The sequence below is a fragment of the Trichechus manatus genome, unplaced genomic scaffold, assembly GCF_000243295.1.
Source record: "Trichechus manatus latirostris isolate Lorelei unplaced genomic scaffold, TriManLat1.0 scaffold00011, whole genome shotgun sequence".
Lineage (NCBI taxonomy): Eukaryota > Metazoa > Chordata > Mammalia > Sirenia > Trichechidae > Trichechus > Trichechus manatus.
Window position 1 is genome coordinate 12,225,045 of NW_004443947.1, and position 27,510 is coordinate 12,252,554.

General features: G+C 45.2%; 1 protein-coding gene across 5 annotated transcripts in view; it reads right to left on the reverse strand.

The window, feature by feature from the left end:
- Positions 1–212: 212 nt before the first annotated feature.
- TENM2 (teneurin transmembrane protein 2) overlaps positions 213–27,510 on the reverse strand; it is a 1,072,759-nt gene continuing 1,045,461 nt past the window's right edge. For all 5 annotated transcript variants that reach the window (XM_012560118.1, XM_004371224.1, XM_012560117.1 and 2 more), the window contains 4 exons: positions 19,528–19,824; positions 16,321–17,935; positions 3,139–3,269; positions 213–1,327 (listed from right to left, as the gene is read on the reverse strand). In XM_012560118.1, the coding sequence (XP_012415572.1) occupies positions 566–1,327; positions 3,139–3,269; positions 16,321–17,935; positions 19,528–19,824 (2,805 nt within the window). In that variant the 3' untranslated portion in view covers positions 213–565. The remainder of the gene's footprint in view (positions 1,328–3,138; positions 3,270–16,320; positions 17,936–19,527; positions 19,825–27,510) is intronic.

Below are 27,510 nucleotides of genomic sequence, written 5' to 3' on the forward strand. Positions count from 1 at the left end.
CAAATCACCCCAAAGTTGTGTTTTAAATGCACCTGTATTTGTTTTAACGAAAGTGTCTGAAGTATTTGTCCAATAAGCAGTCTGAATCGGTTTCCTCAGCTGGTCTGGTGATGCCGCCTGCGTGGATGTCTTGCGTCGCTCACGTGTGAATGAGTGAGGTAATAGGATATGAGGCCTTCTCGTCTTCATTTCTTTGTTTTTCGGTTCGTGTGTTTGCTTATTATTTTATTATTATTTTTCTTTTGACCCTTTTTTTGTCTCTCTTCTGTGTAGACCCAGAACAAGTGGGTCATATTTTAGGGGAACTTGGAACATTGTGTTTGTTTGTCCGTTCATTTGTTTGTTTTCCTCAGAGTTTTCAGCCAGGCTTTAGTCTACTTCAGGATGTGGGACTTCTTGCGTGGACAGTAGCATTTTAACTCAAAAAATGTGAGCTTTCTTGCCACTTGGGATCCTAAAGCAGCCTGGCCTTAGTGCCCCTGTTAGGCCTTCATCTCCTTAGGAGAGGAGATAACAGTTACTCCTGCTGAGCCATCCAGACAAGGAATGGCAGCAGATTATTTTGTTACCTCTTTCCCATCTCATTCTGTCTTAAAAACTGGATGTTGCTGCTACTGTCTGCAAGCTCTGGGTATTGCTCCACAGGAAGTACGTAATATCCCTCATAACCTTGCACCCGCCCTGTGCTCAGGAGCTGCTGCTTCTCGCCCTCAGTCCACAGGCGGCTCCCCTCTCTCCCGTCCCTGGCTTTCTGCTGCTCCTTGGCCCAGGCTGTGCCCAGGGCCCTCTGTCTTGCCTGGTCCAGGACACGGGCCTTCTCTTCATCCAGGGTGTCGGGGGTGAGGCCGTAGCGGATACTGAGCAGCAGCGTGGAGTACTGGAATTCAATGTTGGTGAACCTTCGAGTCCTGCCGTTGACCAGCAGTGTGGGCTGTGACACGGTCACGTTCACCCCACTCTCCAGCACCTTGCGGCCAATGGTGGTGCCCAGGGTGACCAGGTCGCTGTCGGCTGCGCCGATCTTCACAAAGTAGTGGGTGTCCTTGCCCTCAATGCTGTAGTGCATCTTGTCCAGGTAGTAGGCGTTGTTGAGCACAGAGGCCACCTTGCGGCTGTCCTCACTGGCGATGCTGGAAACCCCAGTGGTCACCCGGCCTTCTTTGATGGCGAACATGATGCCTTTCCCAATGATGGGTGTGGTGGTGGCGAACCAGTGACCTGCTTTCTCCCGGATGCTGGCATGGAGTTTTTTAGAAATGACCTGCCCTTCAAGTGCCATGAAGGCTTGATTGTGTCTCTCTGTTGTCTGCTGGACGCCTGTAATAAGCTGGGGACAAAAGGAGACACAGACAGCTTAGAAGATGGGCTGGGAAGCTCATGAAAGAAGAGTCAGAGGATAAATATCTGGGTGCCCCCCAGGACTAGTGATGTGTCTGTGCTGGTACAAGCTCATTTCTGGGACCAGGACAGCTTGGCTGGCTGCTAGGGCCCTGAGAGCGTGGCCTGTCCTCCCCATAGCTGTGCCACTAACTGAAAAGATGGAGAAGGAAGTTTGCCAGCTTGCTGATGTCTGTCCACAGGCTTACACACTTATTCCGTCTAGCCAGTGTTGGAGGGGAGAGCCACTCAGCACTTTGATGATTTGGCAGCTGCCTTGCACACTCCAGACCTAGGAATGTCCTGACCTGGAAGGCAGGGCTTTCTTGCCAGTAGTGACCCTTGCTGCTGTGACCTAGGTTCCTTTAAGGCCAAGGCTCTGAATATGCATTAACTTCCTTGGGTTAAGACCTTGTTAAGTCTTGGGGTGGGGGGTGCAAATGGCTAATGTGCCCAGCTGCTAACTGAAAGGGTGGAGGTTCGAGTGCATCCAGAGATACCTCGGAAGAAAGGCCTAGTGATCTACTTCTGAAAAATCAGCCATTGAAAACCCTATGGAGCATAGTTCTACTCTGACACACATGGGATTGCCATGAGTCAGAGATGACTCGGTGCAACTAGTATATATATTCCAAGTGAGGCCAGCAACATCAGAATCCCCTGGAATCCTGTTAGAAAAGCAGAATCCTAGGCCTCACTCCAGACGTACGGAATCAGAATCTGCATGTTCACAAGATCCTCTAGATGATTCGTGTGCATGTGAAAGTTTGAGAAGCACCAGGCTAAGAGCTACTGGCTTCATGGGCCTGAGGGAATATCCCTGGACGTTGAGTCAGTCACTTTGGATCCTTGCCCTGGTTCTGCAGAGGGACAAAATCACCATTATCTCCTTGGCCTTGAGTTGTCCACTCACAAATTACAACTAATCTCAATTGGTGTCTGGGGGACAGACTGGGATAATGGAAGGGGCTGTGTTTAGAAGGTAACGATACTTAGATAAATGAGAGAAATGATGGCTATTCATTCACTGAGTGGTCCCCAAGGGGAAGGGCTGAGAGAACACCGTTCTCAATTACCCAGCAGCTCCTCCTTGCCTGTCTATAGTTACACAATCTGTACGATTATCCAGAGCAGCTGAGACCTTTGAGACTTACAGCACCGGCTCTGTAGTAGGGGCTAAGAGAGGCAGCCTCCTGAATATTGATGTCTGCCCCAACCCAACAGTGGCAGAGGTCTCAGCTGCACCCAAATTGAAACTGACTACCCTTCAGTTGTCACTATAAGACCCAAGCACAAATTATGTTCTCAAAACTCAATCTGTACACATTTGGGCCATAAAGCACGGAGGTTTTATGTGGGGCATACAAATGTTCTTTAATGGGACAGAAACAGCAAACCACAGTTTTATTGCTTCCCATAAAAACCGGAAAGGTTATGATCTTACAGGCAGTGCAGACGGTAGGTGGCTGCTAGATTTCCCGGTGCTGTTGTTAATCAACGAGTGACTAAAGGTATGTGTTGAACAGATAATGATACCATAATTAAGGTAATAATCAAGGTTGGGAAGAAATATATGCTGTGCCAGATAGGTGACAGTACTCACATTCTTTTTCCTGCAAAGTCACAACCTTTCGTGCAGCTTTTATACCCAGCTCTGATGTTTTCCTCCTCTGCTGACATGGCCTTGGCTCCCTGCAGTTCTGTTTGCGAAAGAGCCTTTGATGACAAAGACTCAGATTCTTGGCAGGAATGCCCGCTTACCTGTCCAGTCTCACTTGCTTGACTCTCTGACAATTCATAGGGAGGAGGCACGAAATACATTTTGGCTCTTGGGAAACCAGGAATTATGTTGCTAAGCTGAAATCCAAACATCACAAGCCAGCTTTTCACATCTATGGTGGGAAAAAAATAAAGATTTCTGAAATCATGATAGATAGAGAGCAGTAGACGATCTTGGAGAGATAGAAAATGGGTTGTTGGGTGTGGGGTCCCATAAGACAGGGAAACAAGGGCTTGAAAACATATCCTGAGTCCAGAAACAAAGATTTTTTACATAGTTCCTTCCAAATTTGGTCAGCTAATGACCACCATGTCATTATTAAAGCTGGTGCTGGCATAAGATAGATAGAGCTTCAAATCCCCTCGCTGTGTGACATTGGGCAAGTTCCTGCACTTCTCTAAGCCTCAGGTTGCTCAGATGTGAGTTGGGATAATAAGTGTACCTATCTCATTGGTTTGCTGTCAGGATTGAATGAGAAAATCCCTGTAAAGGACTTATTATACTGCCTGGCATATGGACCATTCAAGAAATATGGACTCCTTCACTTGGCAAGTATGTAAGGGCATCTACTATAGGCTGCCACTGTGTTAGAAGCTCAGGATACAGTGATGGAAAAGTGATGCCTATTAGCATGATGCTGCATTGAGCAGGTGCTGCAGTGATGCTGGCTCACTATGGGAATGGGATTCGGAGAGCCTGGCATGTGTGACTGCACAGTCTCTGGCTCCTGAGATCCATTTCTCCAGGCTTCCTACTTTCCACACAGAGGTCAACAGAGAGCTCTGTGTACTCAGAGTTAAGATGGCCCTTCCTCCATCAGGGGTCAAGACTGAGTCCCTTGCATTGGGAATTATACCTCCCTGACCCAAGTGCCCTTGCCTCTACCTAAAGGTACAAAGAAGAGTAAAACTGCCTCTCCCCCAGGCCTTCTTGCCTCCTTCCCTGGCAATCAATAGAGTCCTGAGCACCTGTCCCTCCCAACCCTTGCAGCCTCATCAGCACCATCTTCTTGGAATCCACCAGGATTAATCTCTTTCTACTCCTTATCCCTGCTTATAACAGGCACCCTGTTATGGACTGAATTGTGTCCCCACAAAAATGTATGTTGAAGTCCTAACCCTTGGTACCCGTGAACGTGATCTTGTTTGGAAATAGGGTCTTTGAGATGTTACCAGTTAGGTCACCATGAGGTTATACCACAGTAGGGTGGGTCCTAATCCCATCTGGGTGGTGTCTTACAAAAGATGGGAACAGACACAGACGGGGAAGACACCATGTGAAGATGAATCTACAAGTCAAGAAATGCCAAGGACTGCTGAGAACCACCAGAAGCTAGGAGAGAGGCATGGAACATTCCTCCCTCAGAGCCCTCAGAATGAATCAACATGGTTGATTCTCTGATTTCCACTTCCAGCCTCCAGAACTATGAGACAGTAAATTTCTGTTCTTATAAGTTACCCAGTTTGTAGTATTTTGTAACAGCAGCCTTAGGACACTAAGACTCACTCCAGGGTCATGACTCATGTCCTGTACTCTAATCCCTTGCCTGCCCCACCTCCACCTCTCCCAATTCCCAAAACACTTCCGTGGGCTCTCTGGAATTCACACTGGTCATCATCAAAGCCCCCTTGTCTTCAATCTCTTCTCTGAATGTTTCCTTCCCATTATTATCCTAACTGAAACCTTCTTTCCCCTGAGGACGCTGCTCTGTCTGCAACCCTGTCAAGTGGTGGCTACTTTTTCTCCTACTGTTACTGGCCCTGGTGGCGAACTGGTTAAAGAGCTTGAATGTTAACCAAAAGATCGGCAGTTTAAATCCACTAGCCCCTCCTTGGAAACCCTATGGGGCAGTTCTACTCTCTCAATAGGGTCGCTATGAGTTGGAATGAACTCGATGGCAATGGGTTTGGTTTGGTTACTGGACCTGGAGGTTCAAGCACTCCTTGTTGTGTCATCTACTGACTCCCAGGCCACTCACCTGTATTTCCTGAAGTTTTTTGCTTCTAGACCATTCTATCCAACTCTACTCCTGAATTAATTCTTAGGTATTACATTATACAAGTAGTTGTTCCTTGACCTCCTCTCCTTTGAGGCTCTTTTTCCCACACACTTTCACGGTCATATTCTGGACCTTGTTGTCATCACCAGTAATGGCAATCTCTCCATTATCTCAACTCTATGCATGCCATCCTTGACCACTGCCTCACCTCTTTCTAGCTAACTCCTCATTGTACCTTGATCACAGCAATCCTTTGATTCTGGACCTTCAATCCACCCCAAATTCTTTTTCCCTACCCTTGAACTTCCTGGTCTTTCTTCCCTTCTTACCTAGTACAAATTCCATGAACAATCATTATAATCATTCCCCATATGCATACTCTCAGATTCCTTGCCCTCTCACTTTATCATACTTCTGTGGCAAAAATCACAATTTTGATTAAATCCAAGTCTTTGCCTATGCCATGTTTATACCTGTGCAGCTGAATGTGTCTGGAGAAAACAACAACAACAACAACAACAACAGCGCTGACTGGTGTCACTTTAAATCCATGATCATGAATCTCAAGTGTGCTCTCCTGCTGCCAGGTAATCACACTATATTCTCTTAGTTCGTTCATTCTTTCTTCCACTCTCCTAGATGATTTTACATCTTCTCATATTTTCCTAAACCTCCAATATATTTCCCTTCCGCCCTCTCAGCAGGCCTTGTTTCCTATTGTCCTGAGAAAATTGACGTAGCCAGAGGAGAATTTCCCTAAACTCCCATCACATTTACCAGCCTACCAGCATCTGTACCCATATTCCCTGCCTTCCTCCTGTTATTATAGATGAGCTGTTTAAGTTCAAACTCTTCACTGGTGCACTAGATTACATTCTTTTACCTACTCAACTATATCTTTCTAGCAATTCTCTCTCTCTCCCCCATAGCATCAATTTACTCCCTCTTTCAATGGATCAACCTCATTACTGTACAAACATGCTTCTAAGTCTCTTCACTTAAAAGACAACTCCTCTTGTCCCTACTTCTCCTTTTAGCTACCACTCATTTCTTTCTTCTTCTTCTTTTTTCTTTTTTTAAACATTTTACTGTGGTTTAGGTGAAAGTCTACAGAGCAAATTAGTTTCCCATTCAACAATTTATACACATTTTGTTCATGACATTAGTTGGAATCCCCTCAGTGTGACAGCACTCTACTCCCTTCCTCTCTGGGTTCCCTGTTTCCATTTGCCTATCCTTCCTGCCCCTTCCTGCCTTCTGAACTTCGTTTTTGGGCAAATGCTGCCCTTTTGGTCTTGTGTGGTTGCTTGTTCTGAGAAGCCCGTTCCTCATAGGTGTTATTATTCACTTTATAGGCTTGTCTATTGTTTGGCTGAAAGGTGATCTCCGGGAGCAGCTTCAGTTCCAGGTCTGAAGGGTGTCTAAGGGCCATAGTCTAGGGGGTTCCACCAGCCTCTACCAGGCCGGTAAATCTGGTCTTTTTTAAGAATTTGAATTTTGTTCTACATTTTCCTCCCACTCTGTCCAGGACCTTCTGTTGTGATTCTGATCAGAGCGAACAGTAGTGTTTACCATTCATTTCTCGTTCTCCTTTAGACAAACTTCTCAAACTCAAAATAATTCTCTACACTCATTGTTTCCAATTTTCCTCTTCCCATTTTCCTTTGAGTCAGGCTTTTGATCCTAACATTCCCCTGAAGCAACTCTTGTCAAGGTCACAAATGACTTCCATGTTGATACATCCAATGTCTATATTGGTCCTCATTTTAGTTGATCTATCAGAAGTACCTGACAAGTTGAACACTCCTACTTTTCCTTTTTTCTTGGTTTCTTGGCAACATATTCTCTTGGTGTTCATTCTCCTACTTTAGTAGCCATTCCTTCTCCTTTTCTGCTTCCTCCCATCTCCCTGACCTCTTAGTGTTGGAGAGCCCTTGATTCAGTCCACAAACTTTTCCTCTCTATTTATACCCACAAATTTGGTGACCTGATCTTATCCAGCCTGGGAGTTTTAAATACCGTCTATATGCTGATACTCACTCCAAAGTTTTTATCGCCAGTGTCTCCCTGAACTATAAACGTGTACACCCAATTACATCTCAGGCTTTAGCATGTTCAAAACTGAACTCCTAATCTGCCTTCTCAAACTTGCTCCACGCACAGTCTTTCCGTCTCTGAAACCAAAAAACCAAACCTGTTGCTGTCGAGTCGATTCCAACTCATTGGGACCCTACAGAACAGAGTAGAACTGCCCCATGGAGTTTCCAAGGAGCACCTGGTGGATTCTAACAGCAACTTAATCCTTGGCAGCTGCCATCCTTGCCTTTTTTCCTCACTCTCCACTTTTAATCCATCAATAAATCCTTTCATTTTTAAAGAGATTCAAGTAAAATTCATATAACACAAAACTTGCCACTTTAAAGTATACAATTTGGTGCCTTTCAGTACCTTCACAATGCACTGTAACCATTCCCACTATCTAATTTAGAACATTTTCATCATCCCAAATGGAAACTCTGTGTCCATTAGGCAGCCATTCCTCATTTTTTTCCTCCCAAAGTTTGGTGGTTCGAATCCACCAGCTGCTCCACGGGAGAAAGATGTGGCAGCCTACTTCTGTAAAGATTTACAACCTTAGAAATCCTCTGGGGCAGTTCTACTCTGTCCTATAGCGTTGCTTTAGGGTCGTTATGAGTCAGAAGCGACTCAATGGCAATGTTTTTTTTTTTTTTAAAATTTTTATATCATATAAAATCATCTTGTCTTTTACCAGGGATATGTAGGTATATTGCTATAGGGAATTGCAAGAAAAGCAAGAGAGGTCCTTGTCCTTAGAAGACTTTTCCCATCACGATCTTTTCCCTCCAGGGATCTGTCTCTAACTACCCAGGAAGCCCTCTGTAGGAGGGAGAAAGGTGATGTTAAATATCCCCTGCCTTTTGGGACCAGGAATTTAAAAAAAATAATATTTTATTGTGTTTTTGGTGAAATTTACACAACAAATTAGGTTCTCATTTGACAATTCCTACACAAATTGTTCGGCGACGTTAGTTACATTTTTCACAACGTGTCAACATCCTCTTCAGCTGCGTTCTAGTTGTTCTGTTTCGAGTACTCTAGTTTCTCTGTCCCCTTGTCTTCTATTCTTTGCTTTAGAATAATTGTTGACCTTTTGGTTTCATATACATGGTTTTTTAATGGAGCACCGTACTCATGGATAATAGCCTTTATTTTGTGTGCCAATCTGTTATTTCACTAAAAGGTGATCTCAGGGAATAGTTTTGGTTGAATTTTTAAAGAGTATCTCAGGGTGATAGTCTCAGGGAGTCCTCCAGTCTCAACTGGTCCAGTAAGTCTGGACTTTTTAAGAATTTGAGGTCTGTTCTGCATTTTTCTCCCATTCTATCAGGGTTTATCTATTGTAGCCCTGATCAAAATGATCAGTAGTGGTAGCCAAGCACCATCTAGTTCTTCTGGTCTCTGGGTATGTTATGGATTGAATTGTGTCCCCCCAAAATGTATGTCAACTTGGCTAGGCCATGATTCCCAGTATTGTGTGACTGTCTATCATTTTGTCACCTGATGTGATTTTCCTATGTGTTATGAATCTTGCCTCTGTGATGTTAATGAGGTGGGATTAGTGGCAGTTATGTTAATGAGGCAGGACTCAATCTACGAATTAGGTTGTATCTTGAGTCAATCTTTTCTGAGATATAAAAGAGACAATCGAGCACAGAGGAGAGGGACCTTATACCACCAAGCAAGAAGAGCCAGGAGTGGAGCTCGTCCTTTGGACCTGGGATCTCCGCACTGAGAATCTCCTAGACCAGGGGAAGATTAATGATAAGGACCTTCCCCCAGAGCCAACAAAGAGATAAAGCCTTCCCCTGGAACTGCACCCTGAATTCAGACTTCTAGCCTCCTAGACTGTGAGGGAATAAATTTCTGTTTGTTAAAGCCATCCACTTGTCGTATTTCTGCTATAGCAGCACTAGATGACTAAGACAAGGTAGATGATGAGGCTGTGGCTTGTGTAGGCTGACTTCTCATCTGAGACTTGAGGCCAGGAATTTTGAAAGCCACTACCTTGAACACTAATAGCTCATGTTGTCTACTTTTTTTTTTTCCGGAAGGTTCTAACAGGCTTCTACCACCCATCTGTCAGTTTGTGGGACTGTGGTGGCTTGCGTGTTGCTGTAATGCTGGAAGCTATGTCACCAGTATTTCAATACCAGCAGAGTCACCCATGGTGGATAGGTTTCAGCAGAACTTTCAGACGAGACAGACTAGGAAGAAAAGTCTGGTAGTTTACTTGCGAAAATTAGCCAGTGAAAACCCTATCGATCACAGTAGAATACTGTCTGATATAGTGCTGAAAGATGAGCTCCCTAGGTTGGAAGGCATTCAAAATATACAGTGGCCACAACAACGGACTCGAGCATACCAATGATCGTTGAGATGGTGCAGGACCGGGCAGTGTTTCGTTCTGTTGTAGCTGGGGCTACCACGAGTCGGAGCTAACTCAATGGCAACTGACAACAACAACAACAAACATGGCTTAGTTTCTGAGTCAAACATATTCTGAAATGTTTATTCCAGTTGCTAGTCTCCTCCTCCCTTCTGCAGAAGGCACTTCTGGAGCAGCACAAACACCCCTCCTCCTTTTGAAGTAATTGGTGTTACCCAGTGACAGCCTCCCTAAACAATCTGTTGAGAGGGAGTCGATTAGGCAGGAGCTGGAGATGCGGCCCCTCCTAATAGCTCATTACGCCCCTCTTCTCATGTTCCTCACAGCATGTGATCACACTGTTGCCGCAGAAGCTCCCTCTCCCTCGGAAAACGGAAAACGCTGTCGGCCCAGCATCTTCAGGTGTTAAGTGTAAATATGAGAAGTGGATAATGTGAGAAGGAGGTTGTGCTTTCCTCCTCACCTAGGGAAATTAAACTCCACAAAATCCAACTTTACGCTAAAGCATGTCTGGGGTTTGTAAGCCCAAAGACCTACCAGGGAGAAAGGGACGGGGACAGATGCAGCGAGTCATCCTGGGCTGCATCTGGGAGCAGGGTTGGATTAACCAGTAAGCAAGGTATGCACGGGCTTAATTGTGTTTACTTACTAATCTGTAGTGCACAATTTTACACGCAGTGAAAACCAGGTGAAATTGTGCACTACAGATTAGTATAAGCAAGCACAGGTAAGCCCACGTGTACCTTGCTTATTGGGTAACTTGTCCCTGGCTGGGAGGCTCGCTTAACTCATACCTGGTCTGTTGTTGTTATGATTAGGTGCTGTAGAGTCGGTTCTGACTCATAGCGACCCTATGGACAACAGAACGAAACACTCCCGGCTCCTGCACCATTCTTACAAGTGTAATATATGGTCAAGGGTCTCAGATTTGCTCAATCAGTGTTACTCAGAGCAGAGTTCGAATCAGTTCCAGGGTGCAGCTGGACACCCCGCCTTTTAAACCAAAAGCCAAACCCAAACACTTTGCTGCCGAGTCAATTCCGACTCATAGCGACCCCACAGGACAGAGCAGAACTCCCCCATAGGGTTTCCAAGGCTGTGATCTTTACGGAAGCAGACTGCCACATCTTCTCCCATGGTGCGGCCGGTGGGTTTGAACTGTTGACCTTTCGGTTAGCAGCTAAGCGCTTAACCAGGGCTCCCCCACTCCCTCTACTCCCCAGAAAAGTATGCAAAGGCTGGGGCTTCTCGCTTCAAATTGCCATCAAGCTGACTCTGACTCATGGCGACCCCATGTGTGTGTCAGAGTAGAACTGTTTTCAGTGGGTGATTTTTTGGAGGTAGAGCACTAGGCTTTTCCTCCGAGGTGCCTTTGGGTGGACTCGAACTTCCAACTTTTTAGTCAGCAGCAGAGCATGTTGACAGTTGCACCACCCAGGGACTCCCTCTAAGTCTATGCTGTTGTTGTTGTTAGCTGTCGTCTAGTGGGCCCCAGACTCATGGCTACCCTGTGCACAATGGGATTGGGTCATTGTGATCCATAGAGTTTTCAGGGTGCAGCTGGACACCCCTCCCTTTAAACCAAAAGCCAAACCAAAACCCATTGCTGCCGAGCCAATTCTAACTCATAGCGACCCCACAGGACAGAATAGAACTGCCCCATAGGGTTTCCAAGGCTGTAATCTTTACGGCAGCAGACTGCCACATCTTTTTCCTGTGGTGCAGCTGATGGGTTTGGAATAGATCTCCAGGCCTTTCTTCCTAGTTTGTCTTTGTCTGGAAGCTCCACTGAAACCTGTTCAGCATCATAGCAACGTGCAAACCTCCACTGACACATGGTTGGTGGCTGTGCTGGAGGTGCATTGGTAGGGAATGAAATCCGGTTCTCCCGCATGGAAAGTGAGAGAATTCTACCACTGAACTACCATAGCTGCTTTAAATGGCAAACACATTCCTACCATTTATTAGCCCTCACTCTGTGCTAGACACCTTTCCCCTTCATGAGTTATATCATTTTCACAGCCCATGATGTGAGTGCTATTATTACTACCATTTTGCAGATGAAGAAACTAAGGCTCAGGAAGATTAAGACATTTGTCCGAGTCACACAGCAAGTGAATGGCAAAGGTGTCTTGAGACGTACTCAGGTTCTAACACCTAACTGGCCTGAGGACAAGGCAAGGCTCAGGGCTGGGTGTAGGGTTACCAACTGTCCATGTTTGTCCAGTACGGAGGAGTTTCCTGGCAAAGTCCAGGGTGAACTGTGATAAACTGGTCGCTCTAGCTGGGTGGGGTCTGCACTGCAGGCCGTTGGGGTGGCACAGGCTGTCTCCCAGGCTTTCTATTACATTATTTCCTTAAATATCTTTTCATCACTGATTTATCAACTGATAATTCCAAACCAAAAAAAACTAAACTCATTGCCATCGAGTCGATTCCGACTCATAGTGACCCTACAGGACAGAGTGGAACTGCCCCGTAGCGTTTCCAAGGAGTGGCTGGTGGATTCGAACTGCCAACCTTTTGGTAAGCAGCTAAGCTCTTAACCACTGTGCCACGAGTGCTCCTCAATTGATAATATATTACCTTAAAAGAATAACTGTTAAAAAGGGTGCTTCGTTGAAGCCCATCAGTGGGCAAGGAACCCTCTCTGCCCTCCCCCACTGCTTCTGGCAGCTCCACATTTGTTCTAGCCCAGGTGTCGTTGACTCCCAAGCCCCTGCCCCTAACCAGCACTCAACATCTTCACGCCAGCATCCCTGGGAGGAAACAGGTCCTCCTCCAGAGTCAGGAGCTGCCACTTGCATTCAGCAACAATTCTTTTGAGTAATGGAGAGAGAAGGTTCTGTTCTTTGTGTTCCTCCTGACTACATCTGAATTACCTCTTCTGCTTAAATTGTGAGCAGCAAGTTCAATCACTCTGCTAGTCTCCTAAGTGGCAAATTAAGACTAAGTTAGATGGGGTTTACAGATGAGCCAAACTACGAAGATCGAGGATGATTTGGTGTGCTCTATTCAGATCTACCTCCAGGGGTCAGCTCATCTGGAGCAGGCAGCATGTGTGGGCTGGTGTCTGCTCTGGCTCTGTTCTCTACCCGGGCCCCCTTCCCACAGTCTCCACTGCAGACGTCAAGCCCCGAGCCACTTCTCAACACTACTCTTTGCTTTAGATGCTTTCTAATGGTTTCTGGATTCAATTTTGTTGGACTTAGCTCAGTTTGATTGGATTCCCATTTATTGAGTCTCCATGAAGTGCTGGAACGAGAAAAGCCATCTTGCCATTCAGAAAACCCTGCTAATTTATGTATATATGTATATATATTTTGCCTTTTTGGCAGAACCAGGAAAGTAGCCGAGGGGGGTCAGTGAGGATGATGGTGCTCCGCAAATGATTTTGTTCGGGCTTTGGCAGTGCAGGCGTCTATTGAGCTCACTCTGTGGGTTTTCTCTTTATTTGCCTCTGGCTGATTCGTCCCCAAGGTGTCCAGAGCCAAGCACGACTGTGAGATGCCAATTCTGTGGCAGGGAGCGTTCTACTCCTATGGCTGAGACAGCCATGTTCTGCCTCTCCAGTCACACTCTTCCTTCCCTCCTCCACTGCATAAAGGTCTCTGCTCAAATGCCACCTCCTCTAAAGGCCTTTCCTGAGCACCCTAAATAAAAGAGGTACTTCCCATCACTCTCTCTCCAACCCCTTATCCTATTTGATTTCTCTCCACAGCACTTATTATTACCCGAGACCATGAATATATAAAATGGAGTCCCTGGGTGGTGCAAGTGGTTAACATGCTCACTGCTAACCAGGAGGCTGGAAGTTTGAGTCCACCCAGAGGCACCTTGTAGGAAAGGCCTCGCAATCTGTTTTTGAAAAATGAGTCATTGAAAACCCTGTGGAGCACAGTTCTACTCTGACACACATGAGTTTGCTATGAGTAGGAGTCAACTTGATGGCAACTGGTATACGTATAGAAGAAAATTATATGCAAATAAATAAAATGATACGTATACACACACACACACACATATATATATACACAGTAAAACCTGTGAGAGCAGGAACTCAATGGCACTGCCTTGTTTTTCCAGGTCTCACAAGTTTTCTGCCTTTGTCAAGGTGTAGTCACTTTTCTATTGCTCATTTTAGTGGAAAATCTGAGTTTTCCTTCTCTGGCAGGTTTTTGCCTTACACAGGTTCTGGTTTTCACAGGTTTTACTTTATATATGTATGTGTATATATATATATGTACATAATTTTATTTTTTTCCTGAGAGTACTTTAACTTGAAATTACAGTAAACTGAGAGACAAAAATCGTGCTAACTGCGGGGAAGCAAGGAGGCCTTGGCAGCAGCACGGCAGGCCTCCTGATGAGGTACAAGGGAGAACAGGAGGGAATTAGCTTGGCTGTAGCTCCTGGGCTCAAAAGACACCAGTTACTTCTGTTGTATGGGGGTGCTGCGTTCAGCTTCAAATGGTCTGGAACTTGTCACTGAGGCACTGCATGGCTACCAGTTCATCTTTAAGATGGTCCATTTCTTTCTGCAGCACAGGATATTGAAGGTATCACTGTGCTCCAGGAAGTTGCCGCCTCTGTTTCTGTTTTGGGGATGGACAAGTGGTCCCTGGTCACCTGTGGGAGCGGCCCTTTGAGCTTGGTGCCTCTCTGGCCTGTAGCCAAGAGCTGTGAGTTTCCTGGAACTTGGTGGACCCTGGTCTTAGAGTCCCCATTGTTGCAACTTCCACAGTGAATAGACAGGCTAGATAGCCCTGGCTTGCTTGCTGGAAGTTGGCCCTTTGGAGCCTGATCTCTTTGGAGATTATACACACATACAATTTTTTCTTCTGACTTCCTAGCTTATTTCTCTGAGAACAGGGACTTTATTTTGCTCCCCACTACATCTCTAGTATTTAGTACATGTTAGGTGCTCTGTAAATATTTGTTAAATGGATAGATGGATGGATGGTTAGACAGATGGATACCCCAAAACCCACTGCCCTCGAGTCAATTCAACTCATAGCGACCCTGTCGGACAGAGTAGAACTGCCCAACAGAGTTTCCAAGGCTATAAATCTTTATGAAAGCAGACTGCCGCATCTTTCTCCCACAGAGTGGCTGGTGGGTTCGAAATGCTGACCTTTCGATTAGCAGCTGAGCACTTAATCACTGCATCACCAGGGCTCCTGGATAGATGGATAAAACCAAAAACTAAACCCGTTACCGTCAAGTTGATTCCAACTGATAGTGACCCTATACAACAGAGTAGAACTGCCTTATAGGGTTTCCAAGGAGCAGTGGGCGGATTCAAACTGCTGACCTTTTGGTTAGTAGCTGTAGCTCTTAGTCACTGCACCACCAGGGCTCCGACAGATGGATAAGGACCCTCATTTCACCATCTTAACGTATTACAGCAAAGTAGATCATTTAACACCTGTGGCCTCTCCCTCCATGCCATCTCCAAGCTTCTGACTTTTGCTCATAGTCTTTCTTCAGCCTTGAGCCTGCTTCTCCCAACCAAGATCCCATCATCCTTCAAGGTCTAGTTTGACATGGGCCCTTCTGTACTATGTAAAATCTTCCAAATTTGAATTCATCTACATATACACACACACCTTGAGGGAAGAGTGTTGGTCTTTTTTACCATTGTATCCCCAGAATCTAGCATGGTACCACTTTATAAATGTTTGTGGAATAAATACATGCACAGATACATGTTGCTGTAAAAAAATTAGCATAGCATGCTTACAAAAATACCTCACAGGGGGAGGGTGCGGTGGCCAAAAAACGTGTAACATGCATGTTATTTGCATAAAAAAATGGTATATGGTAGCACAGACTTAATTCTACTTTGCATTATTGTTGGAAATTTGCATATCTATCTTGCCAGCCTGGTTGTGAGCCCTGGAGGTCAGGCACTGGGTCTTAGTCATCTCAGTACCCTATGCTAACTCATTGTTCACTAGTAATGGCAATGTTAATAACATGAACAAACACGATTTTGTGAACATCCACTCTCTAAGTGCTAGGTGCTAGACTTTACCTACATAAACTCATTTACTTCTCATAATCACTCTATGGAATGGGCTCTATTAGTCTCATTTCACAGAGAAGGAAAATAAAGTTCAGAGAAAGTGGACAACTAGCTCAGGTTCCTTCAACCTATAAATGGAAGAGAGAAGATTTTAGCCAGATAGTTTGGACATCAGAATCCAATTCTTTTCCTCTTTTATAAGGTTGCTTTCCTTGGTTGGGGTAGGGTGGGATTTTATAAAAGTTAGTTCAACTGAATGGACTTGAGAATGGTCCAAAACCCAAAACCAAACCCATTGCCATGGAGTCGATTCCGACTTAAAGGACCCTATAGGACAAAGTAGACCTGCCCCACAGGTTTCCAAGGAGCAGCTGCTGGGTTCAAACTGCTGACCTTTTGGTTAGCAGCCGAGCTCTTAACCACTGCACTGCCAGGGCTCCTGAGAATGATCAAGGTATCTTAAAACAGAGCTGGTGACTATACTATATTGCTGTCACTCTACTGTTCCAGTTACTGTACTCCTGTCACACGCACTGCCCTGTATGTATAGCTCTCAAGAACTCTCCTGGCATCAGATTTAACACCTTCTTTCAAAGTTCCTGACAAAGTCTACCAGGACCACCACCCCACAGGGAGCCACTGCCTGACTGAGGCAGCAAAGACCTCACCTGTCACGTAGTTCTTCAAATCCAGCTCATTGCTGAGAGGATTATTGCTCTTGAACATATACAGGTTAAAGGGGGCCGGCTCCTTGCCCACGTTTTTCCACATGGTGTAGTCTGGAGAGGTCCATCGTCCTGCCAGCACATCATAATCACGCTGAGTAAAGTGGACCAGCTTGGTCAGGGGATCATAGAGTCCCCCATGGAAGCCAATGACCATCTGGAAGTCAGGGTTAGAGTCAAAATAAATCTCTCCATAGGCAGTGTATTGTAACTGTTTGATCATGAGACCATTGATGCTGAACACAGCCAGAGGGGCTCCTGTGTTATCTGAGGCAACATAGTATTCCTCCCCACTGCTGCTCTCCATGGCAAAGAGGTGGCCCTGGAGGTCATAGTAGAGAGAGGTAATCTCTGAGTTGGAGTGATTGTAGACATGGGTGATGCGAGTTGGGTTGTGTAAGTCAGAGTAGAAGTACTGCAGATGGTGGCCCAGGTTGGTCTTATAGGAAGCCCGCCGCCCTACACCATCGTAGCGGTACTGGACACTCCACCCACTGGCCTTGTTATAGGCTCGTGTTAGGAGGCCCTTGGAGTTGTACTCGAAGATGTCAGACCCTCGCTGACACAGATAGCCATCATCATCAATTTTGTACTGCACATCACCGAGTCTGGTTATCCGATCCCGGAGGTCATAGCGCAAAGGCATAAGGCGCACACTGTTGCCAGGGTTCAGCAAGTGGAGGTTCCCGTTGAGGTCATAGCTGTAGCGCCAGGTTGGGCGGTCATTGACGGCCACACTCTGAAGCTGTCCATCCCCATCATAGTCATAGGTGTACTTAGTGGTGTTCGCATAAGGCCCCAGTTTGAGTTCCCTCTTGATCACTCTTCCCATACTATCGTATTGTACTGTCATCCAGTACATGAGGGACCGGAACATCTCATACTGGACTTCCTTGATCCGCCCATGGGTATCAAAGTGCTTGCTCAGGGTCATTACAGCAGTGGTGATGATCTGGTTAATGTCATAGTAGATGACTCCAAACTTGCCAAAGTGCTCCACCTTGCCAGAAATCTCATCATAGCGGTAGAGGTCAACAGGAAGGGGAGTCTCGCTTATGACGGGCTTGATGCTTGCGATTCGGAAGCTGTTGTCATGATAGGTGTAGTCAAACCTGGCATTGACCATGCCTTCCTCAGAGAACCTGTAGATCTGCTTGTCCACAAGTGGGCCAATCTTCCGGTACCTAATGGTACAGGAGAAGCCCCCACTTTGAAGGTTGACCATCTTCAAAACGCCGGTGGTCTCATCATACCCGAAAGTGACGGCAGTACTATCGTAGACAATCTCTGATAACTTGGAAAGCTTTCCATATTTGTAGAATACCTGGCGTCCAGTGCCCAAAAAGGACGTCTTGAGGATGCGGCCATCATCACTGTAGTCAAAGATGACTGAAGCGTTGCTTTCAGGGGGGTTGTAAATGTTGCGGATGTAGCCAATGGAAGTGTGTGTGGACATGCTGTGCCGGGCGACGCTGGGCATGGTGACGGCATGGAGGCGGTCGGAGGAGTCGTACTCAAATATGTACTGACGCTGACTCTGAAGCAAGAGGACCATGGACTGGAGGAAGGAAAAGGGGGGAGACATGTGAGTTAGCTCTGCAGGTTCAAGCACTCAAGTGGACAGAAATTTATTCCAGCTCCTCAAACATCAATTCAAAAGCCATGAAGGATGGGAAATCTTAGTCCAGAGATTACAAGTAGATTTATTTCATCTGGCCTGCCAGCTCTGACGGATTCATTGTGGTTGCCTAGAGCAAACAACAAAAAAAACCAAACTTGTTGCGGTCGAGTTGATTTCAACTCATTGTGGCTCTACTGGACAGAGTAGAACTGCCCCATAGAGTTTCTAAGGAGTGGCTGGTGGATTCAAACTGCTGACTTTTTGGCTAGCAGCCAAGCTCTTAACCTCTGCTCCATCAGGGCTCCAAAGCAGTTCTCCCCAAACTTTAATGTGGAGCAAAACACTCAGGGATCTTATTAAAATGCAGACACTGATTCAGTAGGGATGGGCCGGGCCTGGGAATCTGCATTCCTAAAAAAAAAGCTCCCAAGTGATGCTGATGTTGTTTGGACCACACTTTGAGTAGTGAGGGCCTCGAGGACAGAGGCAGAAGTCACTGAGTTTGCCTCCAACTTCTATAACAGGGAATGCTGTGATTGTTTAGAAATGACTGCCAGTGGTGTCGCAGGAGTGAGTGACACATAGACTATTTTTGCCTCTCCTGGCTAAATCTAAAGAGAAAGCACATCCTCCATTTAGAAACTACGGAAAGATGAAATAACCCACAATAATAGATTCTTTGGGGGGAAAAAAGTGGCTTCAAACTTGAGGGGATTGGGAGATTCCTGCCTCCCTTGGTCAGCCATTCCAATATTTCACGGCATAATGAGAACAGTATTCAGGGAGGACCAAGGGGACAGCAGGCCCTCTCTTGCAGAAAGAACAGCCCTGCAAGTAGCCGCTGTAATGAGGAGGCACGGAAGGCAGGAAATGGACCTGCGCCGAGGGGAGTCTGGGTGAGAGTGCAGGCTGAGCAAGCCCGGCTGTAATGACAGGATGACCAGGGCAGTCTTCAAAAGTCTTGACATGTGCCCCAGAGAGACCTCTTTTTACCGCTGCTCCAACCTGACCTTTCCTGGCACAGAGACCTGAAGGTGGCACGTTCTGACACAGGGAATTATGTAGACAGGCTCTGTTGGTTGTTGCAGCTGATGGGCCAAGTGGGAGGGTGTTGCTCTGTGTGCTCGAGTTATAGGCAAAATTCCCTACCCTGATGGCTTAATTTAGGGCAAGGAAGAAGTGAATCACACATTTCCAATTCATAAGTAATGATTAGCTCACAGCCAGTGGGACGAATCTGTCCGCTTCAACGGCACTTTTTTTTTGGAAGAAAATCAGACAATCCATCCTTTTTGCCATTACTGAGTGTCTAGCACTTTTTTTCTTTTAACGGTAATAGTGCTGAGCTATGAATAACATTTTCCTTCAGATTCCCTCCATCCCAGGGAGGGTGAGAGCGTAAGGGAGCCCTTGTAGAGTCAAAGTAAAGATGTTAAAATGTCTCATGGCAGACAGTGCCAGGTCAGCTTACAAAGAGCAACGAGAATAGCAGAAAGCCCCAGATGGACGGGGGAGGCACGTTCACCTACCTTGTCAAGGTAGGAGTAGCTCCACACTTTGCCATCAGCAAACATGCGGGACACGATCCGCCCTTGCTTGTCGATGTCTGTCCTCTCGCTCATGGCCCCACGCTGCAGGCCAGCCAAGCGCCCGTTGAAGAAGTATGAGACGTTGACGGCTGCCAACCCGCTGCTGGGCAGCCAGAGGAAGGGGCGGCCCACCTGGTCATAAATGATCCTCAAGGTAAACTTTCGGTGGTCGTCATAGATCTTTTCTGTCCGTATATTCCGGTCATAGTCGATGGACAAGAGGTTTCTTCCATGGACCTAGGAAAACACAACAGGCCTGGCTGGAAAGACACCATCTAGGCAGGCTAGTTCAGTCTTCTGTGGAGGACATGGTTGGCCTGGCTAGGGAATAAGTGTGTGTTGAGGAAGGATACAATCCTGAGGTTATTTAGACTAGTTCTTCCCAAACTTCTCCCCATCGTGGCACACATAGAAAATGGTAGTATTTGAATAGTATACTAGAATAAACAGGTCCCTAGGAGGTGCAAATGGTTTGCGCTCCACTGTTAAACTAAAGGTTGGTGGTTTGAACCTACCCAGTGGTATTGTGGAAGAAATGGCCTGGCAATCTGCTTACGTTAAGATTACAGCCAAGAAAACCCTGTGGAGAGTTCTACTCTGCAACACGTGGGGTAGCCATGTGTTGGAATTGATTTGACAGCAACTAACAGCAACAAAAGCATACTAGGATAAAGAAATGAGAGTACTTATGATCAGAGATGACAATCTGCACATGGCTGTCATGAGCACTTACGTAGGCTGTGCACTGCACAATTACAAGGGAGGGCCATCAAGTTGTAGAAAGTGTGAATGGTGCCCTTGAAGTTGTGCAGTGCACAAATTATACAACTATACACAATAGCTCTGCACACAGGGGGTTGCGCTGCCCTGCCTGGTTACCCTTGGGGCAAGATAATTCATATATATGCATATTTAAACCCTTTGGGGGCCTATGGTCAGCTGAGAAACTAACGATCTTTAAAAACAAGTACCAAAATTTCTCCTGAAACCTCAAGTCAAGGTACCTAAAAGCAATAGGGAGAAGGGCTTAGATATCCATATTTTACACAGGTCTGGGAATACAGAGGCTCATTCCTATGTGAATGCCTTTACTTTTAATATCTAGAGAAAAATCTTGCTACTGTCAAAGGATGCAAGACATCAGTGGGGAGACCTCGGCAGGACCCAGGGAATTCCAACAAAGCGAAGAACTGATTTACTTAGATTTGAAAGGAAGAATGGAAAACATTCAGACATAATTTAATATTTACTTAGAAGTTGATCTGATCAGAGAGGAAGGCCTGTCCCAGAAGGCAGAGCTGGGAGATTAGACTCTGGTTAGGGGCAAAAGAAAGGGACTCTGGAGAATCAGCTAGCCCTGAGTAGATGGCTGCCAGTGAAGGAAATGAGGCAGACTCAGCCCAGGCTCTTTCAACATAATTGACTGCAGATCCAGACATCCCTGGGGTGGCTGTTGAAGGCGAGGGAAGATGTAAACAGGCAGAAGAAAGAGATATGAGAGATGTTTGGTACTTCATCACCTTATCCTCATAATACAACAGCATTTAATGATAACGATGATGATGACAATAATAATAATAACTTTAACATACTGAGGACTAATATATACAGGCATTGTGTTAGGCACTTTGCATCCATTCTCTGAGTCTGATGCTCACGAAGACCATTTTACAAATGAGGAAGCTGAACCTGAAACAGGGAAGTTACATAACTTGCTCAAGGTCACACAGCTATGAAGTGATAGATTTGGGTATGGAACTTAGGTCTTCAGACTCCAACCAGTTAACCACTTAGACATTTAACCAGGTTTGCTACTTTCTGTATTGTATACGTATGGAGTGTCCTGAAACGTGGCAGATGATGAGGAGATGGTAAGCATTGCCACAGCCCTTGATGGCTCCTCATGGCCGCTTTTGGGGGAGCTAAGAAATAATTCCAAGACTACAAACACCTGTATGGTGGGGAACAGCATTGTGTCCAGACAATGAACTACATTTCACAGCTTCCCTTGCAGATAAAAGTGGCCAACAAAGTTGTCTGGGTCTACTGGGAAATACCATTAAAAGAATATTTCAACTGATATTTCAGGGATATTTCAGCCTCTGATTCAGCCACAAGGTAGGTGGCCCTTTGTTCTCTCTACTTTCCTTCTTTTCCTAAGCGAAATGTGAATGTGATGGCTGGAGCTCCAGCATTCATCTTGTGAATACGAGGTAACTTTGAGAATGGAAACCTCAAAGATGATGGCTCATACAAAGAAAAGGGTCTATATTCCTGTTGGCCTAGGTACTTTCAACGGCCATCTATACTAGTCATAAATTGCCAACCTCTAGGCTTCTTCATAGGAGCCCTGGTGGCACAGTGCTTAAGTGCTTGGCCGCTAAATGAAAGGTTGGCAGTTTGAACCCATCAGCCACTCTGCAGGAGAAAGATGTGGCAGTCTGCTTTTATAAAGATTACAGCCTTGGAAACCCTATGGGGCAATTCTACTCTGTCCTATAGGGTTGCTATGAGTTGGTACCAACTTGACAGCAACTGCTTTGGGGTTTTTTCAGGTTTTTTCATAGGGTCGCTATGAATTGGAATCGACTCCACGGCAATGGTTGTTTTTAGGCTTCTTTTAGGTCGTGAAAAAATATTAAATCTATATTTTGTTTAAGCCCCTATTGCTTCTAATATCTGCTACTTGTGGTTGAAACTAATCTAAACTGATACAGGCCCCTGATAGTTTGACAGGTACTGTGCTTGGTACTCTAAATACCTGATCCAATTTTAATTGCCATGAATTAAAGGTAGTAACTATTTTATGTATGGGCAATTGAGCGTCAAGCTAGACAAGTGGCAGAGGCAGGCTTTAAGGCCATGACTGCCTATTCCAAAAACTTTGCTGTTTCCATGGGTTCATCCCAGAGAGAAGGAGACAGAACATTTGAGACAGAACATTTAGGGAAGAGAATACATTGAAGCACAGAGGTAGAAATCAAGGTGGCACGTTCTTGGATTATAAGGAAACCTGACTTCGAGTGGAGGATTCACATTGACAAACATGCAGCAATTGGGAAGAAGAGTCAAGAAGGCCAAGGGTGAGACCCAAAGTTAATGCTGTTAGAATTACTGGGGATCTTGTTCCCAAGTTAAAATCACCATTTCCAGAGCTAACCACAAGTTGGGGTCAGAAAGATCACTCCCTGTCAAAACAGAAGTTTGGGACAACTACAGAAGGTCTCCAAGATTCTTTTAAGAACTTCAGTTCAAGACTCCTCGAAGATTTTATTAGGGCAGAATGAATGATGTGGCAACAATGAGGATGGACTCTCAGAGTTTCTTCAAGCAAACTGCTGGTGACTCCCTGCCATGTCTGCTAATCTCCTCAGCCATCCTTCTCCAATCCTCCCTCTTCCCTTACTAAGCTGTTTAGCTTTCTGCTTCTCTTTGCTAATATCATAGGGCCCCCAGAAAAAGTGCATTCATTGTTTATTGAACATTAAATTTCTGTCAATGTCAGGCTTGGTGCCTGCTCTGGTAGACAGGCATGGACAACAACAGCAACAGGCCTTGAGAACTTACGCTGGGCTTTGCACTGTTCTAAGCACCGCACTTGTTTTATTCTGTCCTCTCAACAACACTCCCAGGTAAGCACTATTATTACTCTTATTATTTCCATTTTGCATGCCAACTATAGCCAGCTTTAAGTGACCTGCTCGAGTTTACACAAATAGTAAGTGGTGGAGCCTGGATCCCAACTCAGAGCCACTGTCTTCACCCCTGGCCTGCACTACCTCTCGGAGCAGTGGTTCTTCGTCAAGCATCCATTTCCAAACCACCTGGGATGCCCTCTCAGAGCACTGTGCCAGGGGCCCCCCGCTCCACACCTGCCCAGTCAGCCCCCCAAGGAATATGCGCTGGGGGCTTGTTGATATTTCAGAGCTCCCCAGTGATTCTGGTGTATACTCTTGGTTAAAATATACTCAGTATGATATGAGGCCATCATCCTCAGTTGCCTGGGAGAGACCAAGAGGTAAGTCATATATGTAATCATAATATAATCATATGTATATGTGGATATATATATGTGTATGTATGTATATATAAAACATTGCCATCAAGGTGATTATGACTCATAGTGACCCTATAGGACAGAGTAGAACTGCCCCATAAGGTTTCCACAGCTGTAAATCTTTACAGAAGCAGACTGCCACATCTTTTTCCTGAGGAATTGCTGGTAAGTTTGAATTGCCGACCTTTCGGTTAGCAGACGAGCACTTAACCACTGTGCCACCATATAGGTATCCCTATATATAGGTGGAGGAGCCCTGGTGCTACACAGTGCTTAAGAGGAGCTTGGCTGCTAACCGAAAGATTGGCAGTTCAAATCTATCAGCCCTCTTGGAAACCCTATGGGGCAGTTCTACTCTGTCCTATAGTGGCTCTATGAGTCGGAATTGACTTGACGGCAATGGGTTTGATTTTTTTATACGTAGGTGGTGGAAATGGTTAATAAGCTTGGCTGCTAACTGAAAGGTTAGAGGTTCAAGTCGACCTAGAGGAACCTTGGAAGAAAGGACTGGTGATCTACTTCTGAGAATTCATCCATTAAAAACCCTATGGAGCACAGTTCTACTCTGACACACGTGGGGTCCCCATGAGTTGTGGTAGACTCAATGGCAACTGGTATGGTCTATCTCTATCTCTATATCTTAAAAAAAACCAAACCAAACCTGTTGCTGTTGAGTTGATTCCGACTCATAGCGACCCTATAGAACAGAGTGGAACTGCCCCATAGGGTTTCCAAGGAGCGCCTGGTGGATTTGAGTTGCCAACATTTTGGTTAGCCGCTGAGCTCTTAACCACTGCACCACCAGGGCGCCACCTCTCTATCTATACCTCTGTATGTACACACACACACACACACACACACACACACATATATATATATATACACATACACACACAACATGCAATCATAGGAGAGACCCATATGTAACTCATACATTTAAAATCATGACTAGTATAACAATTATACTAGTGTGTGAGGGTGCTAAGAATACAGAAGGAACTGAATCTTGGGCAAGAATAGAAGAGAGGCCCCAAGCTCTGACTGGCCCTGTTTGGGTTAGAGCTGACAAGGCCTCTGACCCCTGACCTGGGTGCACCATCACAAAGAAGTCATAGGCACTAAGCGTTAGCTATAGAAAATTTAGGGTGGGTTTTTATTCCTAATATGGGAATGGGGTTTGGTTATAACACCAGCTTGAGTTAACTTTTGCACGGTGAAGTTACTATAAAAATGCCCAATCCTTCTAATAATGAAATGTGATAAATTCACTGGAAGCCGAGCCAAGGAGTTCAGGCCAGTTGTGTAATCTAATGAAATATCTTTAATTATGAAGGTGTCATTAATAAAGAGGAGGTGCCTTAGCTGGGGGCTGAGATGGTGCGGGGTATAACAGGCATGCTCCTCCCTTCGCAGGGACCTGCCCCCCCCCCGGTTTAGAGAGTGCAGGGCTTTAATTTAGCCACCCTGCTCTCTTATTCCGAATTAAACTACCCGTCTAACAATATTTAAATTAACCTTGAGGTTTCCTGGAGAACATATAAGTTATTTTGAATTATTTTCACTGCCAGGATCAGCACAATTCCCTTTCCAGCCGGCTCAGTAGGAATTCAGTCATAGAGAAACCAATTTTTAAATTAATACAATTTTGTGTTTGTAAGGAAGCCATTATTTTTAATTATCGGGCATTTTCCTCAGACTGGCTTCCCCAGTTAGTAAAACTCAGCTATTTAGCATGGTTTTTATTCTTGCAGAGGGCAAATTCCTTGTGGAATTTCCCCCCAGACTGTTTTCATCTCACCAAGCACACGCCTGTCACAAGGAGGCTCGTAAAGAAAAACCGGAGAAAAGGAAACGCTGTTGTCAAAATGGCCCTGCTGGGCCTATAACCAGTGACTCTAACTTAGCTCTAGGGGCAATGGCCAGAGCTGGTGATTTGAGGAACACTAAGGAGGGAATTAACACTGGGCTGGATCTCCTGCCGGAAATGGAATTGTACCGCAGTAGGAGAGATTTCAGTTAGACTTACATAAGGACTATTTGCCCGTCCCGCATCGAGTGTGGAAATCTCAAAAAAAGATTAGTGAGGGACGGCATGTGATTCTCCACGTCTGACAACATTTAAAAACAGAAGTACCTGCCTTGGAGAGTTTAGTTATTCACCTGCCCAGAGAAAAAGCCAGGCCTAGATGACATCTTCATTTTCTTTCTGGGTCAGTCCCCTAGGATTTAAAAAATCAGCTTTCAGCTGCTCCCATATAACAGGACTCAACACTACATTGGGATCAGTGCTGTGCAGACAAAACAACTGGCTATAAATTTAATATTAGCTTAAATAATACATAATTAGAAGGGTAAGCCTCTGCAAACACATTAAATAATGTATTCCCCAAGCAAACATTACTTTTGGATGACTTGCTGTTTTGGATGGTGGTGAGGTAGAAAGGTGGAAAGACTCAAATGTGAGTTGCAGTTTTGACACTGATTAGATGTGTCATTCCAAAGCAGTCCCTTCACCCTTCATGCCTCAGTTTCCTCATCTGTACTGGCCGGTGAACTTCTGGTAGGTAGGGACTTTATCTTGTTTTTCTTAGTGCCCCTATTGTTTTGGAAGTGCTGGGTGCTCAATGAACATCTGAGAATAAAGGGGGTTGAATTAGACCAAATATAAGAACCTAACCAACTGTGACAATCTCCGGTTCCAATATGCAAAACAGAGAAGAGAAAATGTGGCCAGGACATCAGCAATCTCCAAAATCTGAGAGATTTTATTCCAAACAGCAATTAGAGTGATTCTGGGAGGCCCCTATTGTAACTAAGAGATACAGGTCAGAGAGAGCAGATTTGTATTACATCAGCCTAATAACCCATTCATTCCTTTATTTATTTATTCATTAAATATTTACTGAGCATCACAGCTTGTTACTGTGATCAGTACCTATGGTAGAGTAAGACAGATATGGCCCCTGCCCTCGTCGAACTTACAGATCAGAAGAGGATAAAGATAAGTGAGCCTACAATTAAAAACATTAGTGCAAGACTTGAAAGCAAGGACTTGAACACGTACTTTTCCACCAATGTTCACTGCAGCATTATTCATGATAGCCAAAAGGTAGAAACAACCCAAGTGTCCATCAACATATGAATAGTAAACAAAATGTGTATATCCATACAATGGACTGTTATTCAGCTATAGAGAGAAGCGAAGTCCTGATACATGCTATCACATGGATGAATCTCGAAAATGTTACACTGAGTGAAATAAGTCAGGCACAAAAGGATACATAGTGTATGATCGCACTTGCATGAAATACCTAGAACTGGCAAATGTATAGAGGCAAAAGCTTAATAGTTGTTATCAGGGGCAGTTGGGAGGCTGAAAATGGGGAGTTACTGCTTAAGAAGCAAGTTTCTGTTCAGGGAGATGAAAACATTTGGAAATAGATAGTGATGACGGTGGCACAACATAGTGGATGTGATTAATGTCACTGAATTGTACGCGTAAAAATGGCAGAAGTGGAAAATGTTTTGTTATATATATATATTTTACAACAATAAAAACAAAATACATTATTGTGGTAATGAGAATAAACACTGGAAATCATGGACATGGCTGAGGGACATTTAGCAAAAATTATTGGGTGGGGGGAGGAAGGTTTACCAGAGGAAGTGCTGCCTCAGTGGGGCCAGAAGTATAAGACTTAGACAGATGAGGGTAGGAGAGGAGTCAGGTGGGGATATTCCAGGTGGGGATGTCAGCAAGTGAAAACCCTGGTGGTGAGCAGGGGTCCTGCATAGGCAGAGAGCTTCCATGTTTAGACGCTGCTAGAAGTATTCTAGTGGAGGCTGGGCAGGGCATTGGTAGGGAA